Source organism: Astatotilapia calliptera, chromosome 7 (genome assembly GCF_900246225.1).
Source record: "Astatotilapia calliptera chromosome 7, fAstCal1.2, whole genome shotgun sequence".
Taxonomy (NCBI): Eukaryota; Metazoa; Chordata; class Actinopteri; order Cichliformes; family Cichlidae; genus Astatotilapia; species Astatotilapia calliptera.
The window spans coordinates 4,371,792-4,388,717 of record NC_039308.1 but is presented as its reverse complement, the minus strand read 5'-3'; the positions used below and the strand labels follow the sequence as shown (position 1 = coordinate 4,388,717).

The following is a 16,926-nucleotide window of genomic DNA, read 5'->3' as shown; positions in this document are numbered from 1 at the left end:
CTTTGTCATTGTGAGTCTTCTTACAGAGTGTAACAGCTCGTGTCACATAAACAGACAATGGAACAACTACTGATGTCCTTTGCAGGTGTAGAGTTCAACCTTCACTTTAAAAAAAAACAAACAGGAAATGACACTTAAGCAAATCCTTGCTTGCCTGTGATTCAGAAAAATTTTAAACTCAGTTTTAAACATGTTGCTGTTTGTTAGATTACACAAAGCAAAGCCAAGAACCTTGGAGTCATTTTTGATCAGGACATGTCCTTCAATGCACAAATTAAACAAATATGTAAGACTGCTTTCTTCCATTTTTGAAACATCTCTAAAATTAGAAATATCCTGTCTCAGAGTGACGCTGAAAAACTACTTCATGCATTTATTACTTCCAGGCTGGACTACTGCAATTCATTATCATCAGGAAGTCCTAAAAACTCCCTGAAAAACCTTCAGTTAATCCAAAATGCTGCAGCAAGAGTCCTGACAGGGACTAGAAAGAGAGAGCAGATTTCTCCTGTTTTGGCTTCCCTTCATTGGCTCCCTGTTACAACCAGAATTCAAAATCCTGCTCCTCACATACAAGGTCTTAAATAATCAGGCCCCATCTTATCTTAATGACCTTGTAGTACCATATCACCCTATTAGAGCACTTCGCTCTCGCTCTGCAGGCCTACTTGTTGTTCCTAGAGTATTTAAAAGTAGAATGGGAGGCAGAGCCTTCAGTTTTCAGGCCCCTCTTCTGTGGAACCAGCTTCCAGTTTGGATTCAGGAGACAGACACTATCTCTACTTTTAAGATTAGGCTTAAAACTTTCCTTTTTTCTAAAGCATATAGTCAGGTCTGGACCAGGTGACCCTGAATCTGTCACGGCTGGGGCAGCAGTTGTGTGATGGAGTGAATGAGGACCCATGTTGCAGACAGTGGCGGAGGTGCGAGTGGGTTTATTTACAGTGCACAATAAGAAAGGTGAGGGCAGAACTGAACATAAACCTAAACTGGGGAAAACTCATAATAACAAAACACAAAACCATAACTGACAAAGTCACACGCAGGGAAAGACACAAGGCAGTAGGCAGGGGATGGAGAGCTGGAAATGGAGAGAAGAATGTGGAGCAGAGAGACGCAGAATAACACAGACGAACCGACGAGGAACACAAGCAGGCATACACTATAAATACAAACAAGGTAATCAGGTAATGACACACAGGAGTGGAGCACAGCTGATCCTAATTCACAGGATGACAGGAAGACACAAACTGACACAGTGATAAGAGACCCAGACCTTCAAAGTAAAACAGAAATTCACAAAGACAAACTCAGGGACACGAACAAAGCACAGAAGGGAGAACACTAAAGCACTAAACACAAGAACCAAACCCTAAGCCCAAATACAAAATAAGAATTACCACAAAACATAAGATGATACCAAAAGGAAACACAAAACGCTGGGTCACCAAACCAGGAGCATGACAGAATCCTCCCTTAGTTATGCTGCAACAGGTGTAGGTTGCTGGGAGATTCCCATGATGCACTGAGTATTTCTTCTTCAGTCACCTTGCTCAGTCATTATGTGTTAACAGACCTCTCTGCATTGAATCGTACTTGTTATTAACCTCTGTCTCTCTTCCACAGCATGTCTTTATCCTGTCTTCCTTCTCTCACCCCAACCGGTCGCAGCAGATGGCCCCGCCCCTCCCTGAGCCTGGTTCTGCCGGAGGTTTCTTCCTGTTAAAAGGGAGTTTTTCCTTCCCACTGTCGCCAAAGTGCTTGCTCATAGGGGGTCATACGTTTGTTAATTTTTTCTCTGTATCTATTATTGTAGAGTCTACCTTACAATATAAAGCACCTTGAGGGGACTGTTGTTGTTATTTGGCGCTGTATAAATAAATGAAATTGAAATTGAAAAGCTACGTTTCTACTAATCACCACAGGTCTGTGTGCTGGTCAGTTTTCAGAGGTCCACCACAGCATCTGTCATCATACTGCATCACAGCATGGTACATTAGTTGCATGTCTCTGAACAGGAGAGCTCTCCAGCACATCATAAAAACAGCTGGTGGCCAAACTGTGTGCAATCAATCTCAGGTGGAGCCTTAAAAGCCAAGAACACCATCAGAGGTCCAGCCTAGCCTGGACTCATTCACTGTCCCTATGCCATCCAGAAAGGCCTGTAGGACATTTATCCTTTAACTTACCTTTGTAATGTGGAGGAAATGAACCAAATTATTACCGGTAACATGATTTTGCTGTGCTCTAAGACATCATCTGATTAGATCTCATTTTGATGGATTGGTGATAAGTGTTCCAAGCAGGTCCTTGGACGACTCAAGCAGGTGGTTTTAGCCACAAAAAGCTTTTACGCTGCCGATAATAGCAAAATGGTTAATGCTGCATGTCTTCATCATGAATAATCCTGTTAAAAATCTCTTTTCCAGCATCCTTTTAAAACTTTTGGGACATTTCTTCAGATTTTGTGAAATAAGAGGAAGGTTAAAACTGGGTCTATAATTAGGTGGACTGAGAGCAGACACAGACTTTATGGGGATGGGTTGTTTTTTTTTTTTTTTTTTTTTTGGTTTTTTTGTGTCCCGTTTGGATCTTTAGCATCAGAATTGTTGTCTTAAGGCCAAGAAAGATGCCAAGCGGATTTATTTTACCAAGTGGATCATCATGGCCTTGCCATATTGGTCCATTTGATTGACCTTTATTATAATTATGAATTTATTTTATTTTCAGTTCCTACAAACGGGACAGACATGACTGGGGGATAGGACAGGGAGAAAGAATGAAAGAAAGAGAGGGAGAGAAAGAAAACCAAAGGGGAGAAGAGACGGTGAGAAGGGGGGGAAGAAAGAAAAAAAAAAAACCAAACAACAAAAAAAAACAAAACACCTGGGTCACCTGTATGGAGAAAAAAAACAGAAGAGAAAGCAAACAACAAAGAGCAACATAATAAAAAAAACGGCACCATCACAATAAACTAGCTAGCAGTAAATATCAGTAGATACTAAATAATAAACGATATTGTGCAGCACGCAAGATAGACAGCGCACAATGTGCTTTGAGGCAGCAGCCAAGAAAGCTGTAGTCCGCGTCTGTGAATACCCGTGTGTACACCTGTGTGCATACCTGTGTGGATCAGCATGCTTGCATTCCAAAGGTTTCTCCATGTAACGATCTGCTAGGGAGTGTGGGGAGCCACAGCCCCGTCCTCCAGGGTATGAAGCAGGTATGGAGGAGATCAAAACTCCAGACATCCAGAGGCCCCCAGAACACAAGAGACCAAGGAAGACCAACAAAGGGGCAGCTGCGCCACTGTCCCAGTAAGAGCTGAGGAGAGTCCCAGATGAGGGCTCACTCAGCAGCTGCGGAGCAGAAGACAGGGGGAGTTGCAGTGACGCGCCCGTGAGCTCCGCCGGCAGCCAGCCGTGCCTGAGTGACCGAGCCCCAGGCCGAGAGGCCGGGGGCACCCCACCTCTGAAGTGGCCCGAGCGAGCCCCAGGCTCCAGGCCCCGATAAGCGGCCGCCAAGGAGTGAGCCGGTGTGTACCTGGACGCCCATCCCCGGACACAAAGAACCACCAACGCACCGATGTCTGAGGGAGTCCGCCACTGGCAGGGGAAGTGGTGGTGGGTGGAGATAGGCCTCCAAACCTTGGAGGCCCTGAGGTGTCCCCAGAGAGGTGGTGTCTGATACCCAACCTGACATATAGACACAGACATACAGGCACACACAGACACAAACATCCATTCCCACCCTCATGCTCTCATATACACTCACTCCACACTCAACCAACGTGGAGACAGACATAAAGAGACGCTGTACACACGATCACACTCCCCAAGCGTACCCTACAAACCGGGTCTAGGTACCCTTGCCCCTGGAGGGGGGAACTGCACCCAGACCCAGGTGGTGTTACCCTTTTCCCTGCGGTGGGGAGAAGCAGACCGCCCCGACTCCGCAGCAGCAGGGAGGCCCCACACTCCAGACCGCAGTCGGACGGCCAACTCCTCCTAGCCCCCCTGCTCCAGCAGGCCGCAGAGAATGGGGGTGAGAGAAGACTCCAAACCTCCCTCCACCCGCTCATTGTAGTGTTGATGCATGTGTGTTCTAAGGTGCAATTAAAACCCAGGAGGGCATGGAGCTACCTGCCAGAGAGCAGCAGGTAAGCGCATAGTCCCTCCTGCTAGCCCTCAATGTCTACGTGTATTCAAAATTGAGAGGTGGGCAACGACGCCAGGGGTGAGGTGTACACCCTGATGGTAATTTGGACTCCGTGTAGCGTGCCCACCCCCAAGATCCTATATGTATGTGTAATGAGAGTGTGAGTAATGTGAATGTCTAAGTTGTGGGATAAAATTGAGGCAGAGGCAGCCAGAGGGGGGGGGGGGGGGGGGGGGTAGCCTCCTCTGCACCCTGGTGACATACCCCTACTCCAAGGCCCTGCATGTGTGGGTGGTTGTGGTGGAGCGGGAGGGTTGTTGGAGGATGACAGAAGGAGAGAAGTTGCAGAGCCATCTACAACTGCATCTCTGCTTCCTGTCCACACGCTGGATACTCATGTGGAATACAATCGATTGAGCTCACAACGTCTCTAACTTAAGGTTTCTAATAATAGACTCACCAGTAAGTGATGAGGTAGAGACATGAAGAAAGTAGTCAGTAGTACAGGAGATGACAGAGAAGGAGTTGCACTGTGTCTTTGTGAATCTAGACAAACCATATGACTGAACGCCAAGAGATGAACTGTGGTGCTGTGTGAGGAAGTCTGCAGTGGCAGAGAAGTATGTGAGGGTGGAGCAGGACATGTATGACGAAAGCAAGAGAGTGGTGAGGTGTGTGGTAGGAGGGACGGACCGGTTGAGGGTGGGGGGGGGATTACATCATGGATCAACTCTGAGCCTCTTCTTGTTTTCAGTGGTGACGGTGAAAAGAAGAGAGAGAGAGAGAGGTGATGGATGGAGTTAGCCTGCGTGCAGATGTGCATGACAAATGTCACCTGTTACACAACATTGTGAGGGTGATGCACATTGTCCCTGCTGCTTTTCTACACATCTTAAAAATTCAGCACAGACAGTTTTTAGTACTAGTTTATCCACAGACTGTATATTAAACAAATACACCAGGTGGGCACAGCCACCCAGACATCACCCAGTGATAGTTCTGCATGTGTGAAGCATGAAGCTGAGACTTTTGTCAGTTTTCAGCATTTATCAACCACACAAGCTAAGCCCACCCTAAAACACACCTGACTTTATGATCCTTGTTACACTAGTGGGAACCACAACGTACAAAATGAACATTATGTGATATTTCGGAGGACTTGAAAATATCAGCTGAGACCATCAAACCACCAGGAAACTTTTTACTGAGGTCACACAACAAAGCAGCTACAGTGACGTTTATAGCAGACTTCTTTCTGAAACCACAGGAGTGGCTCCACCTGTTGGCCATTAGAAGAAATGCAGGTTTAAAGCAGTTAAATTCAACTTTATTTATATAGCGCCAAATCACAACAACAGTTGTTTCGAAGCGCTTTATTTTATAAGATAAAGACCCTACAATAATACAAGGTAAACATAGAACCCCCACAGTCACATGACTTGCTATGAGCAAATGCTTTGGTGATTTCAGGACTTTTCACTCCTGAAATCTCCTGAAGTCCATCTTCAACCCATTTCATCTTCTTCTATTAACTGATTGTCTGGATGTTCACCAGACTGTGTTTCAGCCACATCGAGAGAAAAAGGTTGAAATCTGAGGAACATTTGTTTCTGCTCTTCTTCATATAAAGTTGCCCTATGAGAGCGCTCCAATACTGTAAAACAAGTATCACTTATGTTGCTGTTACAGTTTCACAACAGCTGGACTCAGACACGGGAATCGACTCAGAATAAAAGTTTACCCTAAGAAAGCTCGAAATGTGCAGAGTGGCTGAAAGGTGGGACTGCTCTTAGCATAAAGAGGACGCAGCAGGCAGCTAAGTCCATATTAATCCATATATAGGGGAAACTCCACGGGGTTGAACAAATACATGTCTGAATACTGATATGTGTCCTTTTTATAAACATTGAACTGTTTCACACTGCATCAACAATGAAAGGTCTGCAGTGTCAGTGTGATAGAGAGGCATACTAAAAAGAGAAATTAAACAGTTCCTCATTTTAGTGAAACTCGACTCGTCACAAATTTTTCCAAGGTGCCCAACAGGGTCTGCCCCGCTTCTTCTTCCAACTGTATAAATGTGAAGCAGGTGGACAGCAGTGACACAGCACAGAGAACAAGCCGACAGAGCTCAGCTGAGACTTTAATCCACTGTTGCAACACGAAGCCAACAAACAAACTTCAGGATGGCCGCTCCTCGTCTCGCTCTGTCTGTGGTTGTGCTCATGCTGGCTGTCATCGCTCTGACTGAGGGTAAGGCTCGTTTTAATGATCTGACCTTTACACTGTGTGATGAATAACAATTTGAAATTAATATTAATATGATATTCAGCGTTTATACGTAACAATAAAAATGTTTTTTTTAATTTTTAATTGAGAAAAACAAAAACAAATCCCTCAAATCATTAATTTTATTACAAAGCAACAATAATTCTTGGCTGTTTTATTTACAAACTAATAGACCATTAATAGCAAGCTATTGATTTTATTTTTGATAAACAATGTATGAAACTTTTCTTCAATCTTTTTCATTCATAGGAGTTACTAGAAAGAAATTCTATTTCTGAAGCTAAAGTCATGAACCATTAAAGCTGTAGCATTCAGTAGTTTGTCTAAGATAAAGAGTCCATTCTAATGTGCAATATGAAAATAATTAATGTTAATGCAGCATTAAACTTAATATTAACATATTACTTCATAGATACAGTAAACAGAGGACAGGTCACATGACAAATCTGACCACTTCATAACTCAGGGGAACAAATGAGCAGTTGCACAGTGTCGTCAACTAAACATACAGTATCAGATGTGACCTCACACCAGCCAGCAGGAAACTGAATCGGTACAAAAACCAGGAAGCAGATGATGTGGTGCTGTGTCAGTGGCTCAGTTGTTAACTTGTTCCTGTTTGTTTGCAGGTATGCGCGGTGCTGGCCCAAAAAAGTGCTGCTTCCGCTTCAATGACCAGGAAGTGCCTAAAGGAAGAGTGGTCAGCTACGTCAAGACCAGCCAGCGCTGCTCCAAGTCCGCCATCCTGTAAGTACACAACCTCACAAACACACATCACCACCATCACCAAACCTGCCCCTCCATCCTCTGACTCTCCTCTTTCTGTGAACCTTCAGGCTGAACACAGTGGCAGGCCGACAGCTGTGTGTCAGACCTTCGGCCCCCTGGGTGAAGCAGCTCATCAGCTACCTGGATGCCAAAGCCGTCCCAGGAGAGACATCCAACCTGTAACCATGGAAACTACTTTGGAAGAGCCTTCATGGACAAAAGCTGGACAGTTTATATGTTTAAATGCTGGAAGTTTGTATAACCAAACAGCAGCTCTTCTGTCTACATGCTGAATCTGTATCAGATATTCTTATACTTAAAGACATAATTATGAGATTCATTTGCAAATAGGAATAATTTCCTCAAGTCCAAACATTTCTTTGTTTGTTTATTCTGTCGTTCTTTTAATACTGATATTTAATATTTTTACATTTCTGACTTTGAATATTTATCTTATTATACTGAATAACGAGTGTTTTTGCTTAATACAACACTGAAAGTCTGACCGTAAGCACTGTGATACTTTGGAGTGTAATCTGAAATGACTTGAGAAGCTGTTCTTTGTGAAAGAGCAGTGCCTCCCACCTCCACATGGTGTCATCAGTAAACAGCAGAGTATAAGCTATGGGCTGCAGCACTGTTCCTGCACTGTGGACAGTTCGCTTGGTTTTGATGTAAAACTTAAGTATTTGTGTTTTTATGATTGTGCTGAAAACTTCACTTTAAAATAAAGGATAAAGGATCAGTGAAACTTTGTCATTGTGAGTCTTCTTACAGAGTGTAACAGCTCGTGTCACATAAACAGACAATGGAACAACTACTGATGTCCTTTGCAGGTGTAGAGTTCAACCTTCACTTTAAAAAAAAACAAACAGGAAATGACACCTAAGCAAATCCTTGCTTGCCTGTGATTCAGAAAATTTTTAAACTCAGTTTTAAACATGTTGCTGTTTGTTAGATTACACAAAGCAAAGCCAAGAACCTTGGAGTCATTTTTGACCAGGACATGTCCTTCAATGCACAAATTAAACAAATATGTAAGACTGCTTTCTTCCATTTTTGAAACATCTCTAAAATTTGAAATATCCTGTCTCAGAGTGACGCTGAAAAACTAGTTCATACATTTATTACTTCCAGGCTGGACTAGTGTAATTCATTATCATCAGGAAGTCCTAAAAACTCCCTGAAAAACCTTCAGTTAATCCAAAATGCTGCAGCAAGAGTCCTGACAGGGACTAGAAAGAGAGAGCAGATTTCTCCTGTTTTGGCTTCCCTTCATTGGCTCCCTGTTACAACCAGAATTCAAAATCCTGCTCCTCACATACAAGGTCTTAAATAATCAGGCCCCATCTTATCTTAATGACCTTGTAGTACCATATCACCCTATTAGAGCACTTCGCTCTCGCACTGCAGGCCTACTTGTTGTTCCTAGAGTATTTAAAAGTAGAATGGGAGGCAGAGCCTTCAGTTTTCAGGCCCCTCTTCTGTGGAACCAGCTTCCAGTTTGGATTCAGGAGACAGACACTATCTCTACTTTTAAGATTAGGCTTAAAACTTTCCTTTTTTCTAAAGCATATAGTCAGGTCTGGACCAGGTGACCCTGAATCTGTCACGGCTGGGGCAGCAGTTGTGTGATGGAGTGAATGAGGACCCATGTTGCAGACAGTGGCGGAGGTGCGAGTGGGTTTATTTACAGTGCACAATAAGAAAGGTGAGGGCAGAACTGAACATAAACCTAAACTGGGGAAAACTCATAATAACAAAACACAAAACCATAACTGACAAAGTCACACGCAGGGAAAGACACAAGGCAGTAGGCAGGGGATGGAGAGCTGGAAATGGAGAGAAGAATGTGGAGCAGAGAGACGCAGAATAACACAGACGAACCGACGAGGAACACAAGCAGGCATACACTATAAATACAAACAAGGTAATCAGGTAATGACACACAGGAGTGGAGCACAGCTGATCCTAATTCACAGGATGACAGGAAGACACAAACTGACACAGTGATAAGAGACCCAGACCTTCAAAGTAAAACAGAAATTCACAAAGACAAACTCAGGGACACGAACAAAGCACAGAAGGGAGAACACTAAAGCACTAAACACAAGAACCAAACCCTAAGCCCAAATACAAAATAAGAATTACCACAAAACATAAGATGATACCAAAAGGAAACACAAAACGCTGGGTCACCAAACCAGGAGCATGACAGAATCCTCCCTTAGTTATGCTGCAACAGGTGTAGGTTGCTGGGAGATTCCCATGATGCACTGAGTATTTCTTCTTCAGTCACCTTGCTCAGTCATTATGTGTTAACAGACCTCTCTGCATTGAATCGTACTTGTTATTAACCTCTGTCTCTCTTCCACAGCATGTCTTTATCCTGTCTTCCTTCTCTCACCCCAACCGGTCGCAGCAGATGGCCCCGCCCCTCCCTGAGCCTGGTTCTGCCGGAGGTTTCTTCCTGTTAAAAGGGAGTTTTTCCTTCCCACTGTCGCCAAAGTGCTTGCTCATAGGGGGTCATACGTTTGTTAATTTTTTCTCTGTATCTATTATTGTAGAGTCTACCTTACAATATAAAGCACCTTGAGGGGACTGTTGTTGTTATTTGGCGCTGTATAAATAAATGAAATTGAAATTGAAAAGCTACGTTTCTACTAATCACCACAGGTCTGTGTGCTGGTCAGTTTTCAGAGGTCCACCACAGCATCTGTCATCATACTGCATCACAGCATGGTACATTAGTTGCATGTCTCTGAACAGGAGAGCTCTCCAGCACATCATAAAAACAGCTGGTGGCCAAACTGTGTGCAATCAATCTCAGGTGGAGCCTTAAAAGCCAAGAACACCATCAGAGGTCCAGCCTAGCCTGGACTCATTCACTGTCCCTATGCCATCCAGAAAGGCCTGTAGGACATTTATCCTTTAACTTACCTTTGTAATGTGGAGGAAATGAACCAAATTATTAACATGATTTTGCTGTGCTCTAAGACATCATCTGATTAGATCTCATTTTGATGGATTGGTGATAAGTGTTCCAAGCAGGTCCTTGGACGACTCAAGCAGGTGGTTTTAGCCACAAAAAGCTTTTACGCTGCCGATAATAGCAAAATGGTTAATGCTGCATGTCTTCATCATGAATAATCCTGTTAAAAATCTCTTTTCCAGCATCCTTTTAAAACTTTTGGGACATTTCTTCAGATTTTGTGAAATAAGAGGAAGGTTAAAACTGGGTCTATAATTAGGTGGACTGAGAGCAGACACAGACTTTATGGGGATGGGTTGTTTTTTTTTTTTTTTTTTTTTGGTTTTTTTGTGTCCCGTTTGGATCTTTAGCATCAGAATTGTTGTCTTAAGGCCAAGAAAGATGCCAAGCGGATTTATTTTACCAAGTGGATCATCATGGCCTTGCCATATTGGTCCATTTGATTGACCTTTATTATAATTATGAATTTATTTTATTTTCAGTTCCTACAAACGGGACAGACATGACTGGGGGATAGGACAGGGAGAAAGAATGAAAGAAAGAGAGGGAGAGAAAGAAAACCAAAGGGGAGAAGAGACGGTGAGAAGGGGGGGAAGAAAGAAAAAAAAAAAACCAAACAACAAAAAAAAACAAAACACCTGGGTCACCTGTATGGAGAAAAAAAACAGAAGAGAAAGCAAACAACAAAGAGCAACATAATAAAAAAAACGGCACCATCACAATAAACTAGCTAGCAGTAAATATCAGTAGATACTAAATAATAAACGATATTGTGCAGCACGCAAGATAGACAGCGCACAATGTGCTTTGAGGCAGCAGCCAAGAAAGCTGTAGTCCGCGTCTGTGAATACCCGTGTGTACACCTGTGTGCATACCTGTGTGGATAAGCATGCTTGCATTCCAAAGGTTTCTCCATGTAACGATCTGCTAGGGAGTGTGGGGAGCCACAGCCCCGTCCTCCAGGGTATGAAGCAGGTATGGAGGAGATCAAAACTCCAGACATCCAGAGGCCCCCAGAACACAAGAGACCAAGGAAGACCAACAAAGGGGCAGCTGCGCCACTGTCCCAGTAAGAGCTGAGGAGAGTCCCAGATGAGGGCTCACTCAGCAGCTGCGGAGCAGAAGACAGGGGGAGTTGCAGTGACGCGCCCGTGAGCTCCGCCGGCAGCCAGCCGTGCCTGAGTGACCGAGCCCCAGGCCGAGAGGCCGGGGGCACCCCACCTCTGAAGTGGCCCGAGCGAGCCCCAGGCTCCAGGCCCCGATAAGCGGCCGCCAAGGAGTGAGCCGGTGTGTACCTGGACGCCCATCACCGGACACAAAGAACCACCAACGCACCGATGTCTGAGGGAGTCCGCCACTGGCAGGGGAAGTGGTGGTGGGTGGAGATAGGCCTCCAAACCTTGGAGGCCCTGAGGTGTCCCCAGAGAGGTGGTGTCTGATACCCAACCTGACATATAGACACAGACATACAGGCACACACAGACACAAACATCCATTCCCACCCTCATGCTCTCATATACACTCACTCCACACTCAACCAACGTGGAGACAGACATAAAGAGACGCTGTACACACGATCACACTCCCCAAGCGTACCCTACAAACCGGGTCTAGGTACCCTTGCCCCTGGAGGGGGGAACTGCACCCAGACCCAGGTGGTGTTACCCTTTTCCCTGCGGTGGGGAGAAGCAGACCGCCCCGACTCCGCAGCAGCAGGGAGGCCCCACACTCCAGACCGCAGTCGGACGGCCAACTCCTCCTAGCCCCCCTGCTCCAGCAGGCCGCAGAGAATGGGGGTGAGAGAAGACTCCAAACCTCCCTCCACCCGCTCATTGTAGTGTTGATGCATGTGTGTTCTAAGGTGCAATTAAAACCCAGGAGGGCATGGAGCTACCTGCCAGAGAGCAGCAGGTAAGCGCATAGTCCCTCCTGCTAGCCCTCAATGTCTACGTGTATTCAAAATTGAGAGGTGGGCAACGACGCCAGGGGTGAGGTGTACACCCTGATGGTAATTTGGACTCCGTGTAGCGTGCCCACCCCCAAGATCCTATATGTATGTGTAATGAGAGTGTGAGTAATGTGAATGTCTAAGTTGTGGGATAAAATTGAGGCAGAGGCAGCCAGAGGGGGGGGGGGGGGGGGGGGGGTAGCCTCCTCTGCACCCTGGTGACATACCCCTACTCCAAGGCCCTGCATGTGTGGGTGGTTGTGGTGGAGCGGGAGGGTTGTTGGAGGATGACAGAAGGAGAGAAGTTGCAGAGCCATCTACAACTGCATCTCTGCTTCCTGTCCACACGCTGGATACTCATGTGGAATACAATCGATTGAGCTCACAACGTCTCTAACTTAAGGTTTCTAATAATAGACTCACCAGTAAGTGATGAGGTAGAGACATGAAGAAAGTAGTCAGTAGTACAGGAGATGACAGAGAAGGAGTTGCACTGTGTCTTTGTGAATCTAGACAAACCATATGACTGAATGCCAAGAGATGAACTGTGGTGCTGTGTGAGGAAGTCTGCAGTGGCAGAGAAGTATGTGAGGGTGGAGCAGGACATGTATGACGAAAGCAAGAGAGTGGTGAGGTGTGTGGTAGGAGGGACGGACCGGTTGAGGGTGGGGGCGGGATTACATCATGGATCAACTCTGAGCCTCTTCTTGTTTTCAGTGGTGACGGTGAAAAGAAGAGAGAGAGAGAGAGGTGATGGATGGAGTTAGCCTGTTACCAAATGTCACCTGTTACACAACATTGTGAGGGTGATGCACATTGTCCCTGCTGCTTTTCTGTACATGTTAAAAATTCAGCACAGACAGTTTTTAGTACTAGTTTATCCACAGACTGTATATTAAACAAATACACCAGGTGGGCACAGCCACCCAGACATCACCCAGTGATAGTTCTGCATGTGTGAAGCATGAAGCTGAGACTTTTGTCAGTTTTCAGCATTTATCAACCACACAAGCTAAGCCCACCCTAAAACACACCTGACTTTATGATCCTTGTTACACTAGTGGGAACCACAACGTACAAAATGAACATTATGTGATATTTCGGAGGACTTGAAAATATCAGCTGAGACCATCAAACCACCAGGAAACTTTTTACTGAGGTCACACAAGAAAGCAGCTACAGTGACGTTTATAGCAGACTTCTTTCTGAAACCACAGGAGTGGCTCCACCTGTTGGCCATTAGAAGAAATGCAGGTTTAAAGCAGTTAAATTCAACTTTATTTATATAGCGCCAAATCACAACAACAGTTGTTTCGAAGCGCTTTATTTTATAAGATAAAGACCCTACAATAATACAAGGTAAACATAGAACCCCCACAGTCACATGACTTGCTATGAGCAAATGCTTTGGTGATTTCAGGACTTTTCACTCCTGAAATCTCCTGAAGTCCATCTTCAACCCATTTCATCTTCTTCTATTAACTGATTGTCTGGATGTTCACCAGACTGTGTTTCAGCCACATCGAGAGAAAAAGGTTGAAATCTGAGGAACATTTGTTTCTGCTCTTCTTCATATAAAGTTGCCCTATGAGAGCGCTCCAATACTGTAAAACAAGTATCACTTATGTTGCTGTTACAGTTTCACAACAGCTGGACTCAGACACGGGAATCGACTCAGAATAAAAGTTTACCCTAAGAAAGCTCGAAATGTGCAGAGTGGCTGAAAGGTGGGACTGCTCTTAGCATAAAGAGGACGCAGCAGGCAGCTAAGTCCATATTAATCCATATATAGGGGAAACTCCACGGGGTTGAACAAATACATGTCTGAATACTGATATGTGTCCTTTTTATAAACATTGAACTGTTTCACACTGCATCAACAATGAAAGGTCTGCAGTGTCAGTGTGATAGAGAGGCATACTAAAAAGAGAAATTAAACAGTTCCTCATTTTAGTGAAACTCGACTCGTCACAAATTTTTCCAAGGTGCCCAACAGGGTCTGCCCCGCTTCTTCTTCCAACTGTATAAATGTGAAGCAGGTGGACAGCAGTGACACAGCACAGAGAACAAGCCGACAGAGCTCAGCTGAGACTTTAATCCACTGTTGCAACACGAAGCCAACAAACAAACTTCAGGATGGCCGCTCCTCGTCTCGCTCTGTCTGTGGTTGTGCTCATGCTGGCTGTCATCGCTCTGACTGAGGGTAAGGCTCGTTTTAATGATCTGACCTTTACACTGTGTGATGAATAACAATTTGAAATTAATATTAATATGATATTCAGCGTTTATACGTAACAATAAAAATGTTTTTTTTAATTTTTAATTGAGAAAACCAAAAACAAATCCCTCAAATCATTAATTTTATTACAAAGCAACAATAATTCTTGGCTGTTTTATTTACAAACTAATAGACCATTAATAGCAAGCTATTGATTTTATTTTTGATAAACAATGTATGAAACTTTTCTTCAATCTTTTTCATTCATAGGAGTTACTAGAAAGAAATTCTATTTCTGAAGCTAAAGTCATGAACCATTAAAGCTGTAGCATTCAGTAGTTTGTCTAAGATAAAGAGTCCATTCTAATGTGCAATATGAAAATAATTAATGTTAATGCAGCATTAAACTTAATATTAACATATTACTTCATAGATACAGTAAACAGAGGACAGGTCACATGACAAATCTGACCACTTCATAACTCAGGGGAACAAATGAGCAGTTGCACAGTGTCGTCAACTAAACATACAGTATCAGATGTGACCTCACACCAGCCAGCAGGAAACTGAATCGGTACAAAAACCAGGAAGCAGATGATGTGGTGCTGTGTCAGTGGCTCAGTTGTTAACTTGTTCCTGTTTGTTTGCAGGTATGCGCGGTGCTGGCCCAAAAAAGTGCTGCTTCCGCTTCAATGACCAGGAAGTGCCTAAAGGAAGAGTGGTCAGCTACGTCAAGACCAGCCAGCGCTGCTCCAAGTCTGCCATCCTGTAAGTACACAACCTCACAAACACACATCACCACCATCACCAAACCTGCCCCTCCATCCTCTGACTCTCCTCTTTCTGTGAACCTTCAGGCTGAACACAGTGGCAGGCCGACAGCTGTGTGTCAGACCTTCGGCCCCCTGGGTGAAGCAGCTCATCAGCTACCTGGATGCCAAAGCCGTCCCAGGAGAGACATCCAACCTGTAACCATGGAAACTACTTTGGAAGAGCCTTCATGGACAAAAGCTGGACAGTTTATATGTTTAAATGCTGGAAGTTTGTATAACCAAACAGCAGCTCTTCTGTCTACATGCTGAATCTGTATCAGATATTCTTATACTTAAAGACATAATTATGAGATTCATTTGCAAATAGGAATAATTTCCTCAAGTCCAAACATTTCTTTGTTTGTTTATTCTGTCGTTCTTTTAATACTGATATTTAATATTTTTACATTTCTGACTTTGAATATTTATCTTATTATACTGAATAACGAGTGTTTTTGCTTAATACAACACTGAAAGTCTGACCGTAAGCACTGTGATACTTTGGAGTGTAATCTGAAATGACTTGAGAAGCTGTTCTTTGTGAAAGAGCAGTGCCTCCCACCTCCACATGGTGTCATCAGTAAACAGCAGAGTATAAGCTATGGGCTGCAGCACTGTTCCTGCACTGTGGACAGTTCGCTTGGTTTTGATGTAAAACTTAAGTATTTGTGTTTTTATGATTGTGCTGAAAACTTCACTTTAAAATAAAGGATAAAGGATCAGTGAAACTTTGTCATTGTGAGTCTTCTTACAGAGTGTAACAGCTCGTGTCACATAAACAGACAATGGAACAACTACTGATGTCCTTTGCAGGTGTAGAGTTCAACCTTCACTTTAAAAAAAAACAAACAGGAAATGACACCTAAGCAAATCCTTGCTTGCCTGTGATTCAGAAAATTTTTAAACTCAGTTTTAAACATGTTGCTGTTTGTTAGATTACACAAAGCAAAGCCAAGAACCTTGGAGTCATTTTTGACCAGGACATGTCCTTCAATGCACAAATTAAACAAATATGTAAGACTGCTTTCTTCCATTTTTGAAACATCTCTAAAATTTGAAATATCCTGTCTCAGAGTGACGCTGAAAAACTAGTTCATACATTTATTACTTCCAGGCTGGACTAGTGTAATTCATTATCATCAGGAAGTCCTAAAAACTCCCTGAAAAACCTTCAGTTAATCCAAAATGCTGCAGCAAGAGTCCTGACAGGGACTAGAAAGAGAGAGCAGATTTCTCCTGTTTTGGCTTCCCTTCATTGGCTCCCTGTTACAACCAGAATTCAAAATCCTGCTCCTCACATACAAGGTCTTAAATAATCAGGCCCCATCTTATCTTAATGACCTTGTAGTACCATATCACCCTATTAGAGCACTTCGCTCTCGCACTGCAGGCCTACTTGTTGTTCCTAGAGTATTTAAAAGTAGAATGGGAGGCAGAGCCTTCAGTTTTCAGGCCCCTCTTCTGTGGAACCAGCTTCCAGTTTGGATTCAGGAGACAGACACTATCTCTACTTTTAAGATTAGGCTTAAAACTTTCCTTTTTTCTAAAGCATATAGTCAGGTCTGGACCAGGTGACCCTGAATCTGTCACGGCTGGGGCAGCAGTTGTGTGATGGAGTGAATGAGGACCCATGTTGCAGACAGTGGCGGAGGTGCGAGTGGGTTTATTTACAGTGCACAATAAGAAAGGTGAGGGCAGAACTGAACATAAACCTAAACTGGGGAAAACTCATAATAACAAA

General features: G+C 43.9%; 2 protein-coding genes across 2 annotated transcripts; both read left to right on the top strand.

Annotated features, from left to right (window-relative positions):
• Positions 1 to 6,244: 6,244 nt before the first annotated feature.
• Positions 6,245 to 7,966, top strand: LOC113027226 (monocyte chemotactic protein 1B-like). The gene is made up of 3 exons (XM_026176847.1): positions 6,245 to 6,411; positions 7,077 to 7,194; positions 7,284 to 7,966. The coding sequence occupies exons 1-3, from the start codon at positions 6,345 to 6,347 to the stop codon at positions 7,396 to 7,398; spliced, it is 300 nt and encodes a 99-aa protein (XP_026032632.1). The 5' UTR covers positions 6,245 to 6,344; the 3' UTR covers positions 7,399 to 7,966.
• Positions 7,967 to 14,191: 6,225 nt separating this feature from the next.
• On the top strand, positions 14,192 to 15,913 carry LOC113027225 (monocyte chemotactic protein 1B-like). Its single transcript, XM_026176846.1, has 3 exons — positions 14,192 to 14,358; positions 15,024 to 15,141; positions 15,231 to 15,913. Exons 1-3 carry the CDS (start codon positions 14,292 to 14,294, stop codon positions 15,343 to 15,345), a joined length of 300 nt encoding a protein of 99 aa, XP_026032631.1. The 5' UTR covers positions 14,192 to 14,291; the 3' UTR covers positions 15,346 to 15,913.
• The last annotated feature ends 1,013 nt before the right edge of the window (positions 15,914 to 16,926 follow it).

Excerpts from the sequence above, each read along its gene's own strand:
- LOC113027226 (XM_026176847.1), top strand. The coding sequence starts at position 6,345 with ATGGCCGCTCCTCGTCTCGCTCTGTCTGTGGTTGTGCTCATGCTGGCT. Across the intron at positions 6,412-7,076 it reads TGTCATCGCTCTGACTGAGG|GTATGCGCGGTGCTGGCCCA; the intron begins GTAAGGCTCGTT and ends GTTTGTTTGCAG. Across the intron at positions 7,195-7,283 it reads TGCTCCAAGTCCGCCATCCT|GCTGAACACAGTGGCAGGCC; the intron begins GTAAGTACACAA and ends GTGAACCTTCAG.
- LOC113027225 (XM_026176846.1), top strand. The coding sequence starts at position 14,292 with ATGGCCGCTCCTCGTCTCGCTCTGTCTGTGGTTGTGCTCATGCTGGCT. Across the intron at positions 14,359-15,023 it reads TGTCATCGCTCTGACTGAGG|GTATGCGCGGTGCTGGCCCA; the intron begins GTAAGGCTCGTT and ends GTTTGTTTGCAG. Across the intron at positions 15,142-15,230 it reads TGCTCCAAGTCTGCCATCCT|GCTGAACACAGTGGCAGGCC; the intron begins GTAAGTACACAA and ends GTGAACCTTCAG.